General features: G+C 35.0%; 2 protein-coding genes and 1 pseudogene across 3 annotated transcripts in view; 2 read left to right on the top strand and 1 right to left on the bottom strand.

The window, feature by feature from the left end:
• The window catches only part of LOC308435282 (uncharacterized protein), a gene marked incomplete at both ends in the record, with an annotated part of 55,294 nt that overhangs the window by 3,001 nt on the left and 27,542 nt on the right, over nucleotides 1-24,751 (top strand). Inside the window, one exon of the mRNA XM_080935954.1 lies at nucleotides 18,450-18,507. Coding sequence (XP_080792080.1) covers nucleotides 18,450-18,507 — 58 coding nt within the window. The remainder of the gene's footprint in view (nucleotides 1-18,449; nucleotides 18,508-24,751) is intronic.
• On the bottom strand, nucleotides 9,927-10,865 carry LOC308434740 (olfactory receptor 6C65-like; the record flags this gene model as incomplete). Its single annotated transcript, XM_080935135.1, has 1 exon — nucleotides 9,927-10,865. The coding sequence occupies one exon, from the start codon at nucleotides 10,863-10,865 to the stop codon at nucleotides 9,927-9,929; it is 939 nt and encodes a 312-aa protein (XP_080791261.1).
• Nucleotides 22,350-23,289, top strand: LOC308434739 (olfactory receptor 6C74-like; annotated as a pseudogene). The gene has a single exon. The product of its transcript is annotated as an olfactory receptor 6C74-like (transcript).

Genomic DNA, 24,751 nt, shown 5'->3' on the forward strand with positions numbered 1-24,751 from the left:
ACATCCCATCAATGAAACCAAGGTCTCTCAAGAATTAAATATTTTTACAAGATTTTTCTGTTTTAGGTCAAATCTATTGCAGTCTCACATTTAGATTTCTCTATCCTATTAAGAATCTTTAAATATTTAGGATAATAAAAAAGTATTTTCACAGATATTTTACTTATTACCTATTAATAAATATGTTTAACTTCTCAAGATTGTATTTTGAACCAACTTTTTAAAATCTGTAGATCTTTCTGCGCTGTAAAATACATTTAATTTTAGAAAATGTGAAAGTGATTTGTCATTTGATAGCTGGGACCTTTTAATGCAAATGCATACCTAATGCTATAGAAAAAGCGGAGATCTAAGATTAGTATTTAAATAAACAGCATGAAGATTCCACTTTAGTGTTATCTTATATTTCTCAGTACGTTTTATATTGTTACTAACTGTTCTAATTTTAATTTTCAAGAATCTACTGGCTATTTATCTTTAGCAGTTTATTTTTCCTTATCATATGTAAGGCACATGAACATGATGAATAAGATTATAGATAACAGCAAACTAATGATAAAAGAAGCCATGATTTTAAAACGGTAAGGATGGGTATATGTGAGCGTTTGCATGGAGAAAGGGAAAAAAAAGATGATTGAATTATATTATAATTATAAACAACAAGAAATTATTCTTTTAACGATTTCAAAATCCAATCTTTTTTTTTTGTTGTTGTTGTTGTTGTTGATACTAATAGATAAGTATGCAAGCAGTGGTGCTGCTCAAAGAGATAGAGAGAGCAAACACTAGATTCAGCTTTTTGAATGACAGCAGAGAGAAAGGAAAACACAGGTGAGTTTTACTAGAATATACATAGATGTTAAGTTTCTACCAACTAAGCAAATGCCTGGGTCCCTGTCAGATTGGTATCTTGTCACTCCTGCAACATATATATATATATATATATATATATATATATATATATACATATATATATATGTAGACTGCACTGCAATTAACCAGCTGCAGAGAGGTCTGGGCTGAGTGCCCGGAAACCCCCTGATGTTTGTTTCAGGGGAGCAAGAACTCTGCCATAGGGACTAGGTTTCTACCCGGTGGGCCTGTGCATGCAGAATAAGCGCTCAGGCCATCTGCCACCAGGAACAGCTGAGATCTAGGGACACAGGCCTGGTGAGACTGGACTGTGAGTAGCCAGAGTGCAGAGAGGTTTGGATAAAGCACCCGGAAAGCACCCTCTCTCCGATTGGTTCAAGGGAGCAGGAATTCTGCTTTAGGGACTTGTTTTCCAACCAGGAAATATATATATATATTACCTGGGACTTTTGTATTTTACATAAATTGAATTTTTTGTTAATCTCTGTAATGCTCAAGGATTTTATATTTATTTTTGTTATTTACATGCTCACTAAATAGTGTATACAGTTTGCAGTGGTGATTTGAAAACTTGAAAGGTGCACATTGTGTGTTTGACCTGTTTGTTTGGCACCAGCAGCTATACTCTTTTATAATTAATCTTATATTAAATGGAGTTTTATAAACTTTACATGAGTGACTTCTTGAGATACATCCTCCTGATCTCCCATTTCATATATTTGATGTTGAAAATGTATGTCAAAATATAAAGGCAGTGAATTATTGCTGGCAAGTTTTTGGTGTGTTTTCCTTCAAGAGATGATCTGTTCCAGACTAGATATGTCAGCCTCTTACAATCTCTTTATTTCTCATGGTTTATAGTAAGGACCAGAGTTCTGTTCCCAACACCTACCTAAGTCAGATGGCTCACAACTGACTATTAGTCCAGCTCCTGGAATCCAAAGCCTTTGAACACCCTGCGAACATGCATACAATCTCTCACAAACACAGAATTAAAAATAAACCTATAAAGAGCAACACACTTACATAGAAGATTATGGTTTCAAGTCATCTTTCCTTATGTACATTTTGAATATCTCTTTCTATAGAAAGGAAATAAAGTCTCCCTCAACCCCCCACACACACATGTGCATGCACCTGTATTTTAATATGAAAATTTATTAAGGTTCTAATGTTCTTACTGTTTATATAAATTTTGAGATGAATGTATATGTTGATGTCTTTCTGTTAAATTTATGAAACATACAGTAACTTTTTTAATGCAATAAGTTGTACCTGGAAAAGACATGAATGTTTTGCCCTTAATGGGGTGAATGAATTATGACATCTACTTTTTGTTTTTTTATTTTTTTGTTTTTTGGTTTCTTGGAGAAATTTATTAATGCCTTTGTATCAGAAAAATAAAATTTAAATTATGAAATGGACACTTATGTGGGGATACGACATGCTTAATTCCTGGGATTTTCTCAATATATTCATACATTTCTCAGCAGTATTCATACATTTTGTAAATGATGAACTGAGCTGCTTTTACTTTTGGAATGATAAGATAGTGATTTTATTAATTACTTTTTTATTGCTACAAGCACTTAAAAAATCAAATCAAAATTTATCCTGTCTATATGTAATGCAGGCATAAGGGAGGGAGAGGAGACTTTGGAAATTGTCAAACAATACCAGGCCCAACTTGAGACCCATTCCATGGGCAAGCACCAATCCCCAAACTGTTAATGATACTCTGTTACACTTGCAGATAGGAGCAAGTCATCCTCAGAGACTCTCCACTCAGCAACTAACACAGACAGACACATCCGCCCACAGGCAAACAGTAGATGGAGCTTGGAGATTCTTACATAAGAATAAGAGGAAGAATTGTGGGTCCCTAAAAAGATATGAACTCCACAGGAAGATCAACTAACATGGACCCTTTAGGCTTGCAGATTCTGAACCACCAACCAAAGAACAGCTGAACCTTAGCTTCCCCAGACATATGCAACCGATGTACAGCTTAACCTTTATTTGGGTTCTGAACTGGAGCTGGGACTATCCCAAAAGCTGTTGCCTGTCTGTGGGATATATTCTACTTGCTGGGCTGCCTTGTCTGAGATCAGTGGGAGAGGAAATGCCTAGCCTTGCAGAGTCTTGAAGTGCCAAGATGAGGGATACCAAAAGGGCCCCACACCTGCCCAAAGGAAAAGGGGAGGAGGCAGAGGAGAGGGAGGAAGGATTGTAGGAAGGGGTCATCAGGAAGGGGACAGTGAACTAGATGTAAAGTGAATAAGGAAAGTAAATTAATTAAATTAAAATCTTTTTAAAAGTTACTCAAGGGAAGAAGGGTTTATTTCACTTACAGGATTTAGTTCCTAGTGACAAGGAAAGCACAAAGTGGAGAAGCTGAAGCCAGTGGTTACCTTGCATATTTTATCAGAAAACAAAGCAGTGAATACAGTGTTCACTGGCTTCTCCTTTTTATTCAGTTTGTTACCCCAGCTCATTAAATGGTGCCACCCATATTTAAAATGTATCACCTCACTTCAGTTAACCTAATATGGACTATATCTCACAAAAAAAATGCCCAAAGATTTGTGTCCAAGATGACTCTAGATCATAGTAAGTCGAAAAGTAGTATAAATCACCATTGTGGTCAATAATAAGGTCACTAAATGCCTCCTGCCACTGGTGCACTGTGTGCAGCTAAAGTTATACATCTCAGTTACATAAAACTAACTATTTGAATGTCCGATTTTCTATGTATATACAACCTAATTATGAATGCTTATACAATTGTTCATATAGGTGAAGTATTGTTTGCAAAATTCAGTATTAGGTCTAATTTCTCTTTGTTCATTGAATCAGTATGTTATGGTAGTTGGGATTAAGGCTTGTAGATTTTAGGTTTGGGACCTTTAATTGAAGGAATTGAAATAAAGGCTCACATAGATGGTGAAGAATCAGGGAAATATTGCTCAAGCAGAGAGATAGTACAGATTTCACAAGAAAACATTGTCAAATTGTCTGCAGGTCACATGAATACTAAAGCCCTCATTGTTTGAGGATCTCTTTTAGGAAGTTCAAGAGAAGATGTACATTGCTTAACAGCATAGTGGAGTGGTTCCTTATTTTAACTGACAATCTTTTATTATAAAAGCTCTTTTCCCATCATGAAAGTACCTTTCCATAATCCATCTGATTTTAACAACAATGTACACCAAATTATGTGTAGGTATATTATAATAAATATGTAATTCTCCCTAAAAGGACTTTGAGAGAACATGGCTTGCCTTATTGCTCAAGCACCCAAAGCTGATTCTGGACAAATCATCTCATCTTTCCAGGCTTTAGGAGGTTTTTCTGGTACGTGTAAAGTAAAAACAGAGTGTTGCTGAGGGTTTGCTAACAGAGATAACCTATTTTAGTTGTGTAAACCAGGTTTACATATGGCTTTATCCAAGCAGGGTTCCCCAACTGCCAACAGGTTGGTTGCTAGGTACATTATTCACAGAGTATTGTATGTAAAGAATGTGCATCTGGTTTTAGTCAACTAAGAGCATTATAAGAATAGAGGTGTGTAACTAGTCCAAACCAAGATTTTGCCAAATGTCAGGTTTATAAGCCATTCCCTGTGCTTACTGGCTTCACCTCAACTCAGTATTTATGCTTTTGTATATAAAATGAAAAAATGTATAAATATGTAGTGTAATTCTGCATATTTATATTAATACAAGCATGTTACAGATGTCAACGAGACTCTGAAAGCTGGAACATATTATAGTTAGAAAATTCTATTCAATCTTTTATGATTCTCAGATCTATTTTGCACACAATTCTTTGAATGGTGTAAAAAATATCATTGGTTAAATTGACTTAAAAACCAGAAGCTGAGACTTTTTACACCCTAGGGTAATATATTTTAAATATATGCAGTGCTTGTTTATATAATATGTCTGGAGTGTAGATATAACACACAAATGTATATGTGGAGAATTTGTATACAGAAAAATATTTTAAAATCTATTGATGAGTCTTGTGTAGCTACACACTAAGTTAAAACTCAAACTCTATGTTTTAGAATTTGTTTAAAATTTAAAAGTAGTTTGCAAGTACATTATTAAAATTATATTAAAAATTAAAGTCAAGAAGACTAATTTTATTTTATTTATAAAAAATTTTGAAAAGAAATTAAAATATTATAAAATTTGCTGGTAACATATAAACATTTTCTGGTTTCTAGGAAAATAACATCAAATTGTAGTAGTTTGCCCAGTTGCAGAATGCTGATGGTTTGTGAAACAGAAAAGATTTTTATTTAACTGGGTTGTATATAACCAACAGTTTATTCAAAGTATCTCCTATTTCTTTGGTTTAAAATCTACTTAGAAAAATAAAGTAACTAGTTTATGTGAGATAAAGATTTGGTGGTTTTGTTTGTTTGTTTGTTTTTTTTAGAATTATTACTTGTGTTTTCTTTTAATTCTACCAGTCTTTAGAATACTTTGAAATATCAGCCCTACTGTCAGCTTCATTTCAATATCTGCTCCAATTAAATAAGTATTTTATATATATGGTTAAATAGAACCATCACCTGCAAGAGATACATATTCACACCAGGAAATAAGTATGTTTATGGTCCTTAATTCTGTCTTCTAAACTTATACCAAGTCTAAAACTTTAGATTCCTCTTGTTTTTTTAATTTTTAATTTATTCACTTTACATCCTGCTCACTACCTCTTTCCAGGTGATTCCCTCCCATAATTCTTCCCTTATCCTCCTTTCCATTCTACTCTGAGCAGGCGGGCCGCCCTCTGGGTATATTCCTACCTTGCCACTTCAAGTCGCTACAAGGCTAGGCATATCCTTTCCAACTGAGGCCAGACAAGGCAGCCCAGCTATAAGAACATATTTTACAGACAGACCACAGCTTTTGAGATAACCCTGACTCTAGTTGTTTGGGATCCACATGGAGACCAAGCTGCACATTTGCTACATATGTGCACTAAGGCCTAGGCCCAGCTTGTGTATGATCTTTGGTTGGTTCATTTGTCTCTGAGAGCCCCAGTAGTTGAGGTTAGTTGATTCTGTTGGTCTTTATGTGGAGTTTCTATTTCCTTAGGGGACCAAAATCTTTTCTCCTATTCCTCCATAAGAATCCCCAAGCTCCGCTCACTTTTCAGATGTGGGTATTTGTCTGAGTCAGCTGCTGAGTGGAGCCTTTCAGTGGACAGCATAACAAAGCCTCATTTATAGAGTCAGATATTGGTGCTTGCCCATGGGATGGGTTTCAAATCGAGCTTATTATTGGTTGGCTGTTCTCTCAGTCTTAGCTCCATCTCCGATCCCTGAATTTCTGGTAGACAGGATAAGTTTTATGTCAAAAAATTTTTGGGTGGGTTGGTGTTCCTATAGCTCCACCAGAGTTCCTGCCTGGCCACATGAAGCAGCCTCCCCAGGCTTTGCTCTCTATTCCCAATGCTGTGCGTCACAGTTGAGGACACCCTTATTTATTCTTGGGCTCCTCCCCTATAACAGGTCTCTATCTCTTCTCTGTCTCCTACTATCCCTCCCCAAATCTGACTCCAGACCATCGCTCCCCTCTTGATCCCCTCTACCACCCAATTTCCTCCCTACACCTGTCTTTCACAACCATTCTATTCCCCCTTTCAAGTGAGACTCAAGGATCCTTTCTGTGCCCACCTTCCTGTCTAGCTTCCTTGGGTCTGTAGAGTAAGGCATGAACATTCTATATTTTATGGCTAATAATGTACTTATAAGTGAATGTGAACTGTGCTTGCCCTTTTAGAACTGGAATACCTCAGTCAGCATAATATTCTCAAGATCCATCCGTTTGTCCACATCTTTGTTTTCATAGGTGAATAGCATTACACTGTGTAGATGTACCACACTCTTTAGTATTCAGTTGAGAGACATTTAGGTTATATCCAGTTTCTGGCTATTATGAATAAAGCTGTCATGAACATAGTGTAGCAAGTATTTTCATCTTCTGATACCTTCTTCAGTTTTTTTCTTTAGAGTCTTGATACCCTTATCATACAAATCTTTCACTTGCTTTATTAGAGTTACACCAAGATTTATTATTTGTAGCTATTGTAAACAGTGTTGTTTCCCTAATTTCTTTCTCTGCCTGTTTATCATTTATATAATAATGGCTACTAACTTCTTTAAGTTTATTTTATATACAGCCACTTTCCTGAAGCTGTTTACCAGCTGTAGGAGTTCTCTGGTATAATTCTTGTGATTGCTTAAGTATATTGCTATATCATTTGTACAGAACAATACTTTGAGTTCTTCTTTTCCAATTTATATTCCCTTGATTTCTTTTAGTTGTTTTATTACTCCAGCTAGAACTTCAAGTACTATATTGAATAGACAGGGTAAGAGTGGACAACCTTGTTCCTTAATGGATTTGCTTTAAGTTTCTTTTCATTTAATTTTATGTTAGCTACTGTCTTGCTGTATATTTATTTTACTATTTTTAGTTATGTACCTTGTATCCCTAATCTCTCAAATACTTTTAACATGAGGGGTATTATACTTCAAAAGCCTATACTCCACCAAATTTGAAAGTCTTACTGAAGTGGGAGATTTTCAGAAAAATATCACTTACCAAAGTTAAATCAATATTAGGTAAACTAAACAGCCCTATAACCCCTAATAATAGAAAGAATCATTTTCTATTATATGCTGTCGGCAAACTTAATATACAAATTTATATTTACAGTACTTCATAAAAACCTACCTGATAAGGAGAAATATATGAAAGGATTTGGATGGAAGAAAGGGAAAGGGGAGATGATGTAATTTTTTTTAATAATAAAAAGGGAAAGCAAATGAAAAAATATCCCAACCAACAAAAGCCCAGAGCCAGATGGTTTTACCACATAACTCTTTCAAAAAAAGAGCTAACATCAATACTTCTCAAAATATTCCACAAATAGAAACAGAAAGAGTACTATCTAATTTATTCTATGAAGATACAATCACCCTTATGCCTAAACCACAGATAGACTCAAAAAAGAAAGAGAACTTCAGACCAATCTTTCTCTTAAACATTTTCAGGAACACATTAAAAAAACATCATCCATCATGATCAAGTAAGCTTCATCCCAGTGATGAAGGGATGGTTGAATATATGAAAAATCATCGATGTAATTCACCAAACAAAGTGAAAGGGAAAAAAATCACATGAACATCTCATTAAATGCAGAAATAGTTTTTGAAAAAAACTTTAGATTTCTTTTTTATGGGGGTGTGTGCAGTGGAACTTTATTGATGGTATTCAAGAGAGTAGGGAGGGCTCCCTAGGCCCCTCAGGCAAGGTCATCTCAGAGCTGAATGGGAAGCTCATTGGCATGGCCTTCCATGTTCCTAACCCCAATGTATCTGTTGTGGATCTGACATGCCACCTGAAGAAACCTGCCAAGTGTGATGACATCAAGACGGTGGTGAAGCAGGAATTAGAAGGGCCACAAAAAAAAAAAAGAAAAACAGAAAAAAAAAAATTCTGGACAATACAGGATGATTGTCTCCTGTGAATTTAACAGTAACTCTCACTCTTCTATCCTTGATACTGGGGCTGGCATGCTCTCAAAGATAATTTTGTAAAGCTCATTTCCTGGTATGACAATAAATATGGCTACAGCAACCAGGTGGTGGACTTCATGGCCTGCATGCCCTCCAAGTAGTAAGAAACCCTGGACCACCCACCCCATCAAGGACACTGAGAGCAAGAGAAAGGCCCTCAGTTGCTAATGATTTTTTTTATTGGTTATTTTGTTTATTTACATTTCGCTTGTTTTTCCCCCTTCCAGTTTCCCTGAAACCCCCTCACTTCACTCTTCCCTTCCTCCAGGCAGGTACTCACCCACCCACCCACTCCTGCCCCTCTACCCTGGCATTCCCCTACACTGGGGCCACAAGCCTTCACAGGAACTAGGGCTTCCCCTCCCATTGATGCCAGGTAAGGTCATCATTTACCACAGATATAGCTAGAGTCATGGGTCCTTCCATGAATATTCTTTGTTAATTGTTTTGTTCCTGAGAGCTCTGGGGAGTCTGGTTGGTTGATATTGTTGTTCTTCCCATAGGTTTGCAAAACGCCTTCAAATTCTTCAGTCCTTTTCCCAACCCCTCCATTGGGGATCCAGTGCTAAGTCTGATGGTTAGGTGTAAGCATCCTTATCTGTACTCATAAGACTCTCACAGAACCTCTCAGGAGACATCTACATCAAGTTTCTGTCAGCAAGCACTTCTTAACATCAGCAACTTTTAGGGTTTGGTGGCTGAACATGGGAAGAACCCCCAGGTAGTGCAGTCCTTGGAAATATCTACAGTTTTGTTTTTGTTTTGTTTTATATTTAAAAGCTTATTTAGATCCTAAACAATGAAAAGTTTCAGGAAATCTCATTATGGAATTTGAAAAAGTAACCTAATTTGCTCACTCAAAAAACTCTCTCCAAATACTTCCCAGTGTCATGGTGACCCAACCTAAAGTCTGAATATTTCTGGATTAAATTTAATCTTTACTAGAAATAACAACACTACTACAGGCAAAATGAAAGAAATTGGGGTGTTTTTTTTTCCAGTTCAAGCCCAAACTGCTACCAAACCCATGTCTTTTCACTAATCATTACATCCTAGCTTTTCATGAAAACATTAGACAATGGACTCACAGTTTGAGTCACTGGGTTAGAAAATACAGGAAAACAAAAGGAATATAAGAAAATACATTTGGATGTAGAAGGTCTTATGTAAGAGAGCTTTAAAGTGACAGTGAGTTATTTAAGTAGGTATTTAGTTTGACTCCTATTCACCACCCTTCCAGTGTTGTATTTCCTTTCTCTTGCAGTATTTTCCCCTCACTGAAGGACTAGTTAATTGACTTCCTTATTATGTTGGCTGTTTCCTAGTTACTAGAAGCAAGCTTTAGAAAAGCACAATCTTACATGCTTTAATTGTTAGTGTATGTCTATTACCTAGAAATAAGCTATGTATTGGTGGATTATTTGTGATATCAGTTACAGATTTCAGAAAAAAATCAGTGCTTCTTTGATGGCAATAATTTTTTTGTGAAGTCCTTGAATGCCTGCTTGACTTGCTGGTTCCTTAGAGTGTAAATGAAAGGATTCAGCATGGGAGCTACCGAGGTGTTGAGCATGGCAACTCCTTTATTTAAAACCACACCTTCTCTGGCAGATGTTTTTACATACATAAAAATGCAGCTTCCATAGGAAATGGAAACCACAATCATGTGGGAGGAACACGTGGAAAAGGCCTTTTTCCTTTGCTCTGCAGAAGGTATCTTCAGAATTGTTCTAAGGATGAGTGTATAGGACAGAATGACCAAGGCCAAAGTTACTATGAGAGTAAATATTGCTAAGAAAAATGCCATCAGCTCTAGAATCTTTGTATCTGTGCAAGCAATCTGCAGCATGGGAGAAGAGTCACAAGTGAAGTGATCAATGATGTTAGAGTCACAGAACTCCAGCTGAAGGCCCATGATCACTGGGGGGAAAACTATGAGGAATCCTGCTGACCAAGCAGCAATTACAAGTTGATTGCACACTTTGTTGCTAATGATGGCTGTATAGTGCAGAGGTTTGCAGATGGCTACATAACGATCATAAGACATTGCAGCCAGTAGAAAAAATTCTGTTGCTCCGAGGAAGATCAAGAAAAATACTTGTGCCATACAGGCATCATAGGAAATAGTTGTGTTCCCCGTAACAATGCTGATCAGAAATCTTGGAATGCAGACTGTTGTAAATAAAATTTCTAAGAAGGAAAAATTCCTGAGAAAGTAGTACATGGGAGTTTTCAAGTGAATGTTCCACAGTGTCAGGGTAATGATGGTCATGTTTCCACTTATGCTCAGTAAGTACGTGGCCAGCAAAAAGCAGAATATCACAATTTGTAACTCTGGATCATCTGTAAGTCCAAGAAGAATAAATTCTGTGATTGATGTCTTATTTGGCATAGTTAAGGTCTGAATTTGGGCTGGTCTGTGAATAAAAGAAACAATGTAAATTTAAGGTACTTGATAGAATTTCTAATGTTTGTTATGTCCTTATTCTCCAAAAACAAAGCTTATACTCAAGACTTTGGAAAATGGTGAAAGAGCTATCCATTAAAAATAAAAGTTCATTTTGTGTTTTGAGAAGGAAAAAGTTGGTTTGTTTCATTGTTCTTGAGAAAGATTAAATAATTTATCAAAATGTATACATTGTACTTTGACCATAATGACCATAATATTTGATTATCACTTCAAAGCTTATCTTTAGTCAAATATATTCATTTTTCTTTTTACCATAACACATTACTGACCTAATATTCTTTAGCCTCCTGCCACAGATTCTTGGGATATTCTCGACATTGGCCTAATACTTATAACAACTCTTGGTGGTTTTTGTTTTAGTTATATGGGAGAGTTTGAATGAGTTGACTATAGTTTAGAACTTACTGTGCAGCTCAAGTTAAATTTAAACTTTTGATGGTCCTCCCTTGTGCTGGTATTACAAGAGTGCATAACTACACCCAATGTCCTAAATTATTAAGGTATTAAGTTCATAGAAAATTTTAAACAGAAAACATTATGTAGAGGGAAACTGACTGAAATCTTTCACTTAATAATCATCATATAAAATCACCCTACTAGCCCCCCTCTGAAACAAATATCAATATATAATACAAGCCATATAATACAATCACCATATAATAACAAGCAAGGGTTAGATATAATGAAAGTAAGCTTTTACATGGCAGATTTTCTCAAGTTCTGCTTTAAAGAAGAATATACTGATTAATTAATTGTTTTTAAAAAACTGTGACAAGAAAAGGAAATATAATATAAGATAAAAATATAGTAATAATATAGTAAATTAGCACAAAATATAATTATAATTATTGTGTAAAATATCAATATATTTTCCACACTATGCCAATAATCATCCTACAAGGTTCTATTTATAAGCCCAAGGTCACATACCAGGGTCTTCAAATAGAGTAGCATTTGTATTTTACTTTATCATACCCAGTGTTTCAATGTTCAAATTAGACATACATTTTATTTGATGCATGAAATAATAAAATTCATAACTAAATAATAACTCTACAACCTATAAATGCTGGTGCCAATATTCTAAAAATGTTCTGTTTATTTCAGTTCTATGGTCTCAGATCTGCATCTATGCATCAATGGTTACAAACTGATAAATTATAACAATTTTTTACACCCATTGGAACATGTCCCAATAAAATGAGAGCTTTCAGTATTAGAATTTTAGATTTCAATGACTCAAGTACTCACCTTTAAAAAATACTTTCTGGAAACACATGAAAACACTATATTGCTACCAATTCTAAGAAGCAAGAATTCCACTTTGTGATTCTCAGGTAAACCATTAAAAGGCTCTGAATTAATGACACCCAAGGAAAATTCAAAAGGCAGTGAAATGGCTTCCTGTGACCTCTGCTCTTTAGGGATGTATTAGTAATATTTACCTGACAAAATGCATTTGACTCTTTTCTGTGATTAGTGTTATACATTTTAGAACTCAGTTGTCAGATTTATGGAAGACATAGGCATAAGCAGTTATAAAGATGAGTAACATTGTAGACAAAGACAAAATATACTTACTTTTATGATTGCCTGGACATTGTTTAAGCCCAGTTTTCTGATTATCTGAAATTTATTTTAAAAAGGCAATGATTAAAGTAGGAAGAGAATGTTTCACTGAAAAAAATGACTAAATTAAGTATTTCTATACAGTAACTTCCTTAGCACAGTGTAAATATTTTTCTAGATTTTGCTTGTGAACGCTTATCTAATTCTCAATCAAAATTCTGATCTTTAAGAATAAGAAATATCTAAACATCATATGTCATTGACTGCATAAATTTCCTAATATTATTCAGTAATACATATATTTTTAAAAGCATTCTATAAAAAGAATGGATTCATTATGTGTGTCTCTGAATAACATGGTAGAAGAGTTTGTCTTGGTGGAAAACATAATAAACACATCCCTAGAGACAGAAGCACTAGTGTGTCTACAATTAATTTTTTTAGCAACATTTTAACAGAATTCCTTTGAGAACCATTAGGTACTAGAAGATGTTGAATTCTGTGTATAGTGTTAGTCATCCTAAGAACCAAAGGGAAAGGCTGATGAAACAATTATTGCCTGTTGAGTAATTGTTTTAAATTATTCTTCCAATTACTCTTTATGTTTTAGAATCCATTTGTTCTGTTTTGGTTCTTGTGTTTAGCTATTTGTATCTTTTTGGTTCCCACATAAATATTGTAAATTTTTTCAATATAAAGAATTGCATTAGAAATTTGATGAAAATTGCATAAGCTCCCATTTGTTGATTCTTGATCTTAGAGCATAAGCTATTGGTGTTCTGTTCAGAAAATTTTCCCCAGTGCCCATTTGTTTATGGATCTACTACAATTTTCCTTCTATTAGTTTCAGAATATTTGGTTTTATGTGGAGGTCCTTGATCCACTTGGACATGAGCTTTGTACACAGTGATAAGAAGGGATCAATTTTCATTCACCTACCCGCTGACTGCCAGTTGTATCAGCATCATCTATTGAAAATGCTGTCTTTTTTTCACTCAATGGTTTTAGCTCCTTTGTCAAAGATGAAGTGACCATAGGTGTTTGGGTTCATTTCTGGGTCTTCAATTCTATTCTATTGATATAGCTGCCTGGCTCTGTATCAATACCATATAGTTTTTATTACTATTGCTCTGTAATACAGCTTGAAGTCAGAGATAGTGATTCCCCCAGAAATTCTTTTATTGTTGTAAATAGTTTTTGGTATCCTGGGTTGCTTGTTATTCCAAATTAATTTGCAAATTCCCTTTTCTAACTTTTTGAATAATTGAGTTGGAATTTTTTTAGGGATTGCATTGAATTTGTAGATTGCTATAGGCAAAATGGCCATTTTTATAATATTAATTCTACCAATCAATGAACATGCGAGATATTTCCATCTTCTGAGGTCTTTTTATATTTCTTTCTTCAGATATGTGAAGTTCTTGTCATACAGAACGTTCACTTGCTTGGCTAGAGTCACACCAAGGTGTTTTATATTATTTGTGTCCATTGTGAAGGGTATTGTTTCTCTAATTTATTTCTAATTTATGTTTATTCTTTGAGTAGAAGAAGGCTATTGATTTGTTTGAGTTAATTTTAAATCTAGGCACTTTGCTGAAGTTATCAGCCATTGGAGTTCTCTGGAATATCACAGACCACATGAAGCTCAGGTAGAAACACCAATCCTACTTACAATGGGGAACAAAATACAGCAGAAAATGCAGAGACAAATTGTGGCTCATGAACTGGAGGAAATGTCATTCAGAGATTTCCCCACATAGGGATCCATCCCATAGACAGCCACCAAACTCAGACAATATTGCAGATGCCAAGGCATACATGCTAACAGGAGCTTGATATAGCTGTCTCCTGAGAAGCTCTGCCAGAGCCTGACAAATACAGAGGCAGATGCTTGCAGCCAACCATTGGACTGAGAACATGGGTCTCCAATAAATGTGATAGGGAAAGGACTGAAGGAGCTGTTGATATTAACACACTTTGGCTTTAGGACATGTAAAAATTAAGATGGCATTAGTTTAAAAGTTTCTTTCTTCATGATAAAAGTCATTAACACTTTTACCTATCTGTGAGTCCTGTGAGCAAGAAAATAGAGAAGAACCATATAGCAATATATGTGGTAGTGTCATGAATGTGATGGCGATAATAAGCCACTTTCTGATTGGATTCAAGGCTTGTACCACAGGAAGAACAAATGCATGATATTTGTAAATCTGATCAAGAACTCTGTTTTTTGTACTTTGTGGTACAAACGAGTAGTATCCTCCACAGGCTCCTTTATTCAAATACTCATTTCAAGTTGGTAGTGCTGTTTTGGGGAAGGTTATAGAGACTATAAAAGAATCAAACTCATTGGAAATGTACCTCACTGAATGCAAGCTTCGGAGGCTTAAAACCTCACCCCACTTCCTGCCTTCTTCTTTTTTTCTGTGTTTTAAATGTGATCAAGCAGCTTTCTGCTGCAGCCATAATGCCAATTCTTACCTGACACAATGATCTCTAATCCCTTGATGGTTCTGTGTTTCACCTCTGTTGGAACACTGCTGATGCATCCAAAGCTCATGGGGTGCTGGCATGCCACTCAGGGGAGATGAAACACAGCTTAACATAAGGGTCCCAGCCCATGTTTTCTAGTGTGAGAAATGGCATGGGCTGGGACAGAGGTTGTGGTTCTCAGACTCCTGGGCACCTAAATACTACTGGGAACCTTAAAGAATTGAGAATGGGAGGCCCTCAGGCCTGAGATGAGCACAGGGCAGGGAGAGTGCAGAAATACCTTCTGTTGGAGGCTTAGGAACAGCTCTGTATGACTAAGGCCTGTCCACCTTCTACCCCTACCCTCCCACAGCAGTCCTTGATGAAGAAGACAGTCCTTTCTTGTCCTAATTGTTTATTCATGGCAGAAAAGGATGCATATGAATTACTTGGGGTTGACTAGAGATTAAAGACCTTTTGTAGGAAAAGATGTCCAAGAAGAGAAGTTTATAGGCTAAATCATTAGGGCCCATCTAGATACCTCATTGGCATAAAAAACTGGGTTTCTATGCTGCTATCAATTGTCATGGCTCACTTAGTGGGGTGTCATGGTCATGTGCGCCAGGACATAAAATCGGTCAGGAATAGATTCAAATGTCTACCATTTGAATTCTCAATTATGAGAATTACCAGAATTCCTTAAGTTGTTTGCCCTTACCAATTTTTCTGTCTGGTAACATGGTTCTACTTGTGCCACATCTCTTGTAATTATAAGCTATTATCAGCTTTGTTTCCCTGAAGTGTTTTGTTTTGTTTTGGTCATGATATTTTATTGAATAACAAACAGAAAGGTAAACAGAAGAGAAGAGAGATCTTACAGGACCAAGGAGTGATCTTACTATCATTATTTTGCTAAACGTACATAGTAAAAACTTCCCTCTACAAGTCTACTCTGACCAAAGAATTTTCTTTGTGTGATGGATTGTTGTTAGTGCATAAACTCAAAGTCTAAGGAAAATTCAGCAAATAAGTTTTATTGGATGCTTACTGAAAATAGGACATCTATATAACTACTTCTCCTCTGCTGCCACTGCCACTCAAAGCTCAGGGACCATCATGGTTAAGGGGGCAGAAAGCTTGTAAGAGCCAGAAGTGAGGAAAGACCAAAGCAAAATGAAGTATTATAGGCATGGCAGGACTGCAGCATTCATGAACTTTGACTGTTGTTCAAGACCCACACAAACTGAAGACAATCAACCTCATAGCTTAAAGAGAGAAGGCCCCAGAACCTTCTGTCTTTAGTTGAGGAGCTATTGACAGCTGATAGCTGTCAGGTAGCTGATAGGCAGTTTTCTTTGAAGATGTGTTCCTTAGTAGCTTTACCATACTTCAATAGACAGCATCACACTAATGAATATTGGAATCCTTAGATTATTTTATAAAAGGAGAACCAAAGATGGTCAGGGTGATAAATGAGGGAAGAATTAGGAGGAGAAGGAGTGGGATGAACAAAATCAAAATACATAACAAGCATGTATAAAATCCAAAGAATTAATAAAATATATTAACAAGAAACTGACTTTTAAATGCCATGATAAAATCTAATATTTTTTAACTAATTTAAAAAGTAGAATGTCTACATCTATGCCTTCTCATCAATGCTCAAAATCTATGAGAAAGATGTGGTGGAATAGTTGTAAAAGTCAGAGATGATGAGTAACTGCAAGAAAACAGTGTCTTCGAGACACATCAGGACTTGTAGATACAGTGACAGAACAGGCAGGACATGCACAGGCTCAAGGCAGATAGGGTCCTAGCAGTAAGTAAGGGAAGTAGGCTTGGGTTTTGTCCCTTATCTGCAATTCCTAGTCAATTGTGAGACTCCAACGGAGTTTCACTGAATTTATTTACCACACCTAAGGGCAGGCCCCATATACAGGAGTAGTTGGACTAAACAAAATATATAATATCTTTGTAAGTGTGTCTATGTTTCTAGTTTTTGTTTGTTTTGTTAAGAGATAAGTAAAAAAAAAACATAAACTTGATCAAGAGGTTCTCAGAGATGTGGAGGTAGGGAAAATATAATTATAATAATATTGCATTATGAAATTTAATATAAAATTAAGATATGTCTTATAAATCCTTTTCAATAAAAATGAAAATTGGCCTTCATAAAACAGCAAACAAACCCAAAACCATTCCATTGTATTTTTATTAAATTGTAAGACTTTTGCCACATGTACTTCTGATGTTTTTAATCAACAGGCCAAAGAATGTAGACTTCACTTGCCAGTCACTCAACTTTCCCAGTAATTGAGCTGACAGATTATAGTATATGCTAAAAAAACTTGTAGATAATGTTTTGACCACTGTTTCTACTCTATGGTCTAATTCTTCCTCTTCTAGCACAGTAAATTACATGTATATCAGAACTTCCCTTAGTTCCATACAGAAGAGAACCATCAAAATTTCATATATGATTTCATCTGTTTGGCATTCTAATTTATCTAAAAATTATTTTTATGCCACATCAGTCATTACAGATTTGTTATCTCATCCATTCTTTCAATTATATGATATGTCTGCACTGCTTCCAAGCTCAGACATAAATCATATACTTACACTAAAGTGAGCATTCTTTTCTTGTGAGATAGAATTAAATTTTAGAAATTTCTTAAATTGCAATTCTAAGTTACTGAAAATTTATGTAGTCCACAATTTATAGCCTGTTATTACTATATAGATATTATTGTGCTTAATTTTTTTGGAGACTATAAGAATAAAATAAGTTAGAGTACCACAAATGGCATATTTCTTGTCAAGTTATGGTTATATTGTCATATGCGAATTTAATAATTATCCCCCTTTCAGATATTTTTAAATAGAAAATTAAATAATCCATACATGCTCAAAGGTTTTCAAAATCTAAATTATTCTGAAGAACCTTGAAATTTTACTATAGGATTTGGATTCCATGTATGATTACTGTTAATAAGATTTCCTATAAATATTAGGACTCTTTATTAGCTTTGTTATTTTGCTTTTAGAGTTAATGATGAAAATGGTTAATTAGTGTACTTTCCACAAAAATCACCCAGGTTTTGTATACCAGGTCTAAGTAAAAACATTATTCAATATTAAAGAACATGACAATCTTTACTGATATGGAGACAGAGTCCTGTTTGTTGAAGATGGAATGAGGTAGTGACTACAACTGTTCAGTTATAACAAAACAGGAACACACTATTGTTTGGAAAGATACTAATTAATTTGTAGGGAAAACAAAACAATGGCCTTAAAGTTGTCATATCATATATTGTGATTAAAGAAAGAAAATAGGATTATTTTTAAATGAACTGGATTTTAATCTGAACAAGTTCTCCATTGGTCCAGTGAGGCAAGCTGAAAAATATGGGTTAGGAAAAAGTAATCATTTTGGAAGAGTTTTTCATGTTGCATTTTTAGATACAAATAAAGTTCTACGATGCATCTGTGAACAAAACCTCTATAGAACTCAGGGAGAGTAAGTATTTTCAAAATTTTTATGTTACGTACAAAGAGGTTGTATTAAGAACAGTTTTGTCTTGAACATAGAATATATCAATATAGCATCAGAGAAATCTGAAAGCATCCATGTAACTCATAGCTGAGTTTTCCATGTACGTATCTGAAAAACTGGCTATGCTTTACATATAGAAACGTTCAGTGTCTTTTATTCAAACTTTATTGGTATATATTGCTCTATATTTAAGAGTTAGAAAATATAATAGTTATGTTTAAAGATAGTACTGAATGTAAATTATTTCTTACACCAAAAATGTTACTTAGTTGAAATGGAAAATAAGTAATAAGAAATGCTTTAAATATAATGTAAAACGTTTACTTGCTGATTTAAATAAGTTTAAATATAGAACTTGTAAGGCTGTTCTCCTACTGAATTAATTCTATTTAGTATTGACAAAAAACTCCAAAATTAACAAATATCAATAACAAATAATCATTTTAAATGATTTATTTCAATTTTTATTTTCAATGATTTAGCCCTTTAAAATATTCAATAATTCTGGATTTGTTGGTGAATGCTTCGCATTCTAGCATTCAGAAGGCAGAGGCACCTCTGTAAGTTTAAGATCACCCTGGAACATGTCAGGCATCTCTAACTCACACCTAAACTAATTTATCTAAGAGAACATCCATATGGATTTCAGAAATCCTGAACAATGCTGATCTTCAATTTTACTGACAAGTGCACATAGTAACTAAACATTTCTTTCGCTTTCTCTTTCTTAAATTATAATTATAATTAGACTTTTAACCCAGATGTCCTTCAGAAGATGAATGGATACAAAAATTGTGGTACATATACACAATGGAATACTACTCAGCCACCAGAAACAATGACTTAACCAAATTCTTAAGAAAATGGCTGCATCTAGAGAATATCATCCTGAGTGAGATAACCCAGTCACAAAAGAACAGACATAATATGCAGTCACTGATAGTGGGATGCTAACCCCAGAGGCTTGTACTCCCCCAGAAACAACTCACAGACTGTATGAAGTCCAAGAAATAAAGAAAACAAAAAATATACATATATTCACAAAAAAAGCTTTTTATAATAATTATATTTTACTTGGTCTTTTTTAAGGGATAAAATATTAACATATTATTCTAATTAGCTAGCGAGTTCCTAGTCAGCCTAAGATGCATAGTGAAACTTTATTTCAAAAAAAAAAAAAAAAAAAAAAAAAAAAACCTCAGACCCCTTTACTCAGGTCTCAAGAAGCTATGCAGAAGAGGATGTGAAAAGCTCATAAGAGCCAAAGGGAATGGATATTTCCAAGGAAACAGTGTTTTCTTCCTTTAGTTTTCAAACTCAACTAATTTTATTAGACAATTGCAGGTACAAATGAGGTCATTTCATTCTCATTTGTGTCTGTGAGGTCTTTGGTTTTATATTCCAATGCCATTTTTATACCAAGGCTGATGTCCCTCTTTCAGGACATTGGGTTCTGTGGAGATTGTCACATAGCAGTTTCTCAGCCATTTCATGGATGGCAGTCATGAGTAACTCAGTAGTCAGCCATTTCATGTTGCAATTCTTCCCTTCGGTTGTGTACCCCAAAATCATTTTTTAAAAACATAGCTAAAGTAGATCAGCAAAATCAGAGAACTTCTGATTCTTAACTTTTTCTAAAGATTGTCCTCCTTTCACTTTCTTCCCACTGGGGTATTTGTCCATGCTAAGATTTATCTGCACGTAAAGTGATATGGAATATTATGTCTACAAAACCTTATTGGGAAGAGTTTATTTATTTTTTTATCACTTTCATTGGATATTCTCTGTGTTTACATTTCAAATGTTATACCTTTCCTCCCCACTCCTATCCTCCCTCCCCTTCCCCTTGCTTCCAAAAAGATTCTCCCACTCCCAACCACCCACTCCCACTTCAGCACCCAGGCATTCCCCTACACTGGGAAAACAAACCTTCACTGGAACAAAGACCTTTCCTCCCACTGATGCCAGACAGTGCTATTCTCTCTTACATATGCAATTGGAGTCATCAGTTTCTCCATGAGTACTTATTAGTTGGTGTTTTAGTCCTTGGGAGCTCTGTAGGAGGGACAGTTTGTTGGTTGATATTACTGTTCTTCCCATGGGGTTACAAACCCTTTTAGCTCCTTCAGTCCTTTGTCTAGCACCTTCATTGGGGTCCTCATGCTCAGAATGATGGTTAGCTGCAAGAATCCTCATTTGTATCAGTATGGCTTTGGCAGAGCCTCTGAGGAAGTATCCATATCATGCTTCTACCAGTCAGCACTTCTTGGCATCAGCAATAGCGACTGGGTTTGGTGGCTGCATATGGGATGGATCCCCAGGTGAGGCAGTCTCTGGATGATCTTTTTCTCAGTCCCTGCTCCTCTATTTGTCCCTGTATTTTCTTTCTCCTGTGAGTGTTTTGTTCTCCCTTCTATGAAGAACAGAGGTATCCACATTCTTTCCTTCCTCATTTTTGAGCTTCATAAGGTTTGTGAATTATTTCTTGGGTATTCTGAGCTTTTTAGGCTAGTATTCACTTATCAGTGAGTGTATACAGTGTCTTCTAGACAGAGAAGAACAGATGCACAAACTCAAAGAATCTGTGGCAGCAAGAACAATACTTGCTTTGGTTCAGAAGAGCTGGAAACACATTTCTAAAGAAGGAAGTGAACATGAGGTCCCACTCTTTACCAAGAAGCTATTTGCAATTGATATCCACTGGTGAAGGGAAAACTAGTTTTCTACAATGGAATCTTACTAGACATATAAACCACACTTTAGGACATCCTCCATGCCCAAAAATACTAACCAACACAGCAAACTTTGTAGTTTTCCTGATGGCTTTTGGTTGCAATTTTGTTTTCTTGTTAGTTTTTATGTTTGGTTTTATATTTTGTGGAGTTTTTATTTTTGTTTTTGGAAAAGATAAAGCTGAAAGGGATTGCAACCTCATAGAAAAATTAACATTATCAACTAACCAAACCCTCCAAAACTCCCATTGAGTAAAACACCAACCTTTGTCTGCACTTTGAGAGACCCATTGATTCAGTTGCGTATGTAGCTGAAGATAGCAGTGTCTGGCATCAATGTGAGAAGAGGCTTTTGTTCCAGAGAGGGCACGTTTTTTTATTGTAGGGGAATGACAAGGCAATGAGGTGGAAAGGGAGATCAGAAGGGAGTGCATCTTTGTGAAGGCAACTGGAGGGGGAGGGGGATAGAAGCTGGAAGTAAGGATGGATAAAGTGATAACATCTCAAATGTAAATATAGAGTATCTTATTTAAAAATAGAATAAAAAAGAGAGCATGCTCATAATGTTAGGTTGGTAGGAAAGTGGAGATAAACTAGAGGGATTAGAGGAAGGGAAAAATTTTAATATATCAAAATATATTAAACTATATTAAAAATAACAATAATATACAGAAAATGTTTGGTTTATGAAAACAAAAAAATGTTATTTAAACAAAATATGTACTACTCCAACTAGCCTAAAATATTTCTTGGGAATCTATACAAGTGGGAGTTTTATTTTCACAAAGGTGGGCTAAAAGTGAGAAACATACAAATATTCATCACGGAAAATAATAAAACATTTTTCCAAGTATAAAAAATCTGAAAATAACTGGAAATAAGTATCTTGGTCATGAGTTTAAGTGCTATTGTGGTTTTCTGACAAATAAGTAAATGTGGAAACTTAAAAGGGAACAAAAGCATCTGCATTTCCATTGCATTGCAGGATTCTTCATATCATCTTTAAGTCTTTACAAAAAGAACCCATCAATCATCATGTTTGCAAGGTTGGAAAGATCTAGAAAACATTTACACATGAGAAATCATACATTGGTGACAACCTTCATTCTTCTGGGATTGACAGAGGACCCAAAGTGGCAAATTGTAATCTTCCTGTTTCTATTTATAACATATGTACTGAGCATCAGTGGAAATCTTACCATTATCCTCCTCACCCTGCTGAATTCCCACCTCAAAACACCCATGTATTTTTTCCTTCAGAACTTTTCCTTCTTAGAAATCTCGCTGAAATATACCTGAATCACTAGGTTCCTGGTCAGCATTATGACCATGGATAAAACTATTTCAGTGGAGGCTTGCTTGGCACAGTTATTTGCTGCCCTTATTTTTGGGATAGCACAGTTTTTCTTGCTGGCTGTAATGTCCTATGACTGCTATATAGCCATTTGTAATCCCCTTCATTATACAACCATCATGAACAACAGAGTCTGTAGTATATTGCTGTTTGGCAGCTGCTGTTTAATTGCTTTGTTTGTGATCTGCCCTGAAGTCATTGTGAGTCTGGGTTTGGAATTCTGTGATATTGTTATTGAACAATTTTTTGTAACTACTCCCCAGTCTTGAAGCTTTCCTGCAATGATACAAGGTCCACTCAACTGGCCAGTTTCATTTTTGCCATCATTACTCTCATGATTACCTTGGCACTAGTAATGTTCTCTTATGGGAAAATCATAAGAACAGTTCTGAAGTTGCCCTCTGCTCAGCAAAAGAAGAAGGTCTTCTCTACCTGTTCCTCACACATGATCATTGTCTCCATCTCTTATGGAAGCTGCATTTTTGTGTACATCAAACCTTCTTCCAAGGAGAGAATATCATTAAATAAGGGGATTGCCATACTCACTCTTGCACGTGGACCTGTACTAAACCCGTTTATATATATACCCTAAGAAATAAGCAAGTCAAAGAAGCCATAAAGGACATCATTAAAAGAAGTACCTCAGCTTTTTCAAAGTAGTAAGTTTGGCTTGATTAGTATACTAATAAGACTATTGAAAATTATAACTCATAACAGCTACTACTTTAACTATCTATATTTAACTTGTGTATTGTGGTAGTTACTAAAGGTGTTCATACTTGATGCGAAATCTTCAAATTTTTCATATTTTTTCTGATGGTATTTGTATTCATGTTTTCTCCTATGTGTTTCTGGAATCATTTCTTTTTTTAATTTTAATGCAATAAAAATTTAATTTTAAATTCAATGCAATAAAATGTATGCATATCAAAATATCCTACTATGAATTCCCAATGGAAACATCATATATCTATGGCTTTCTAGCAAATATATGTTTTAAAATATTTGTGAACTGTTTTACTAATAATGAATTTAAGACTATAAACCTCTAGAAACACTGTCTTCTGCTAAATTTCACTTAAATATGTTAGATTTCTGGAAATTCTCTTCCCATCCTCCTTTTATACTCTATTATTCTTTAATTTTGGTTTTTAGTATTGACTGATACTTTTTCATATATATATATATATATATATATATATATATATATATATATGAAATTTATCATTTTCTTTTTTATCATTTTTGTCTTAAGAAAATATTTAAAAGTCTATTTTTGCAAAGCAAAATGTCATAAATAGTGACCATATGACATATTCCATACTTCTTGTTTTGAAGACTTTGACTTTCTGAAATAAAGAAACCAATAAATCATGAAAGCATCAACATGGCCCATATTCAATATCTTTCTCATCTATGTGTCTTTTCTCTCCACCAGACTCCAGTCAGTCCTCACCAGTATTCATCATAACAAGCACTTTCATACATTATCTTTTTACACTAACAATTGCAGACAAGTGGTTAAAAAGATAAGCATATGTTTAACATCCCAGAATCTACATGAGAAGATAACTGGACAGATATTTTTCTTAAGGACAAAACATATTTTATAAACTTGAGTACTATATGCTTATATCAGCCCTTTAATGCTCTTTTATTCTAGTTTGATATGCTTTACATTACAAATAATAATTTACTTTGGGTTTTCAAAGGCAGAGAAAATACTCTGAAATTTATAACCATTATATCTGAGAGAAATGAGCCTTTTAATTGGACAAAAAATGGGGAATTGTAGATCTCTGTCTGTAAGCATGTGAGGGTAGGTGACAGACAAGGTTAGAGCCTGTGATTGGACAGTACAATAGGAGACAAGCTTAGAATTTTTGAGAAGTAGGAGAGAAAGAAGAGAAAGAGAAGAAGGAAGGAAGATAGAGGGAGAGAAGGATGACCCAGATCTGTGTAGCTTTAAGTAGCCACAGGTAGCTATAAATATCTTATAAAGGGTAGATTATTACAGGACAATTTGTCTTAAATAGGTGGGCAGTTTATATCAATATCAATTGGCTCTAAGTTTATTGTGTGGACATTTTGTGGGGTGAAAATTTACTGATAGAAATCTGAT

This window comes from Micromys minutus (genome assembly GCF_963924665.1).
Source record: "Micromys minutus genome assembly, chromosome: 22".
NCBI lineage: Eukaryota > Metazoa > Chordata > Mammalia > Rodentia > Muridae > Micromys > Micromys minutus.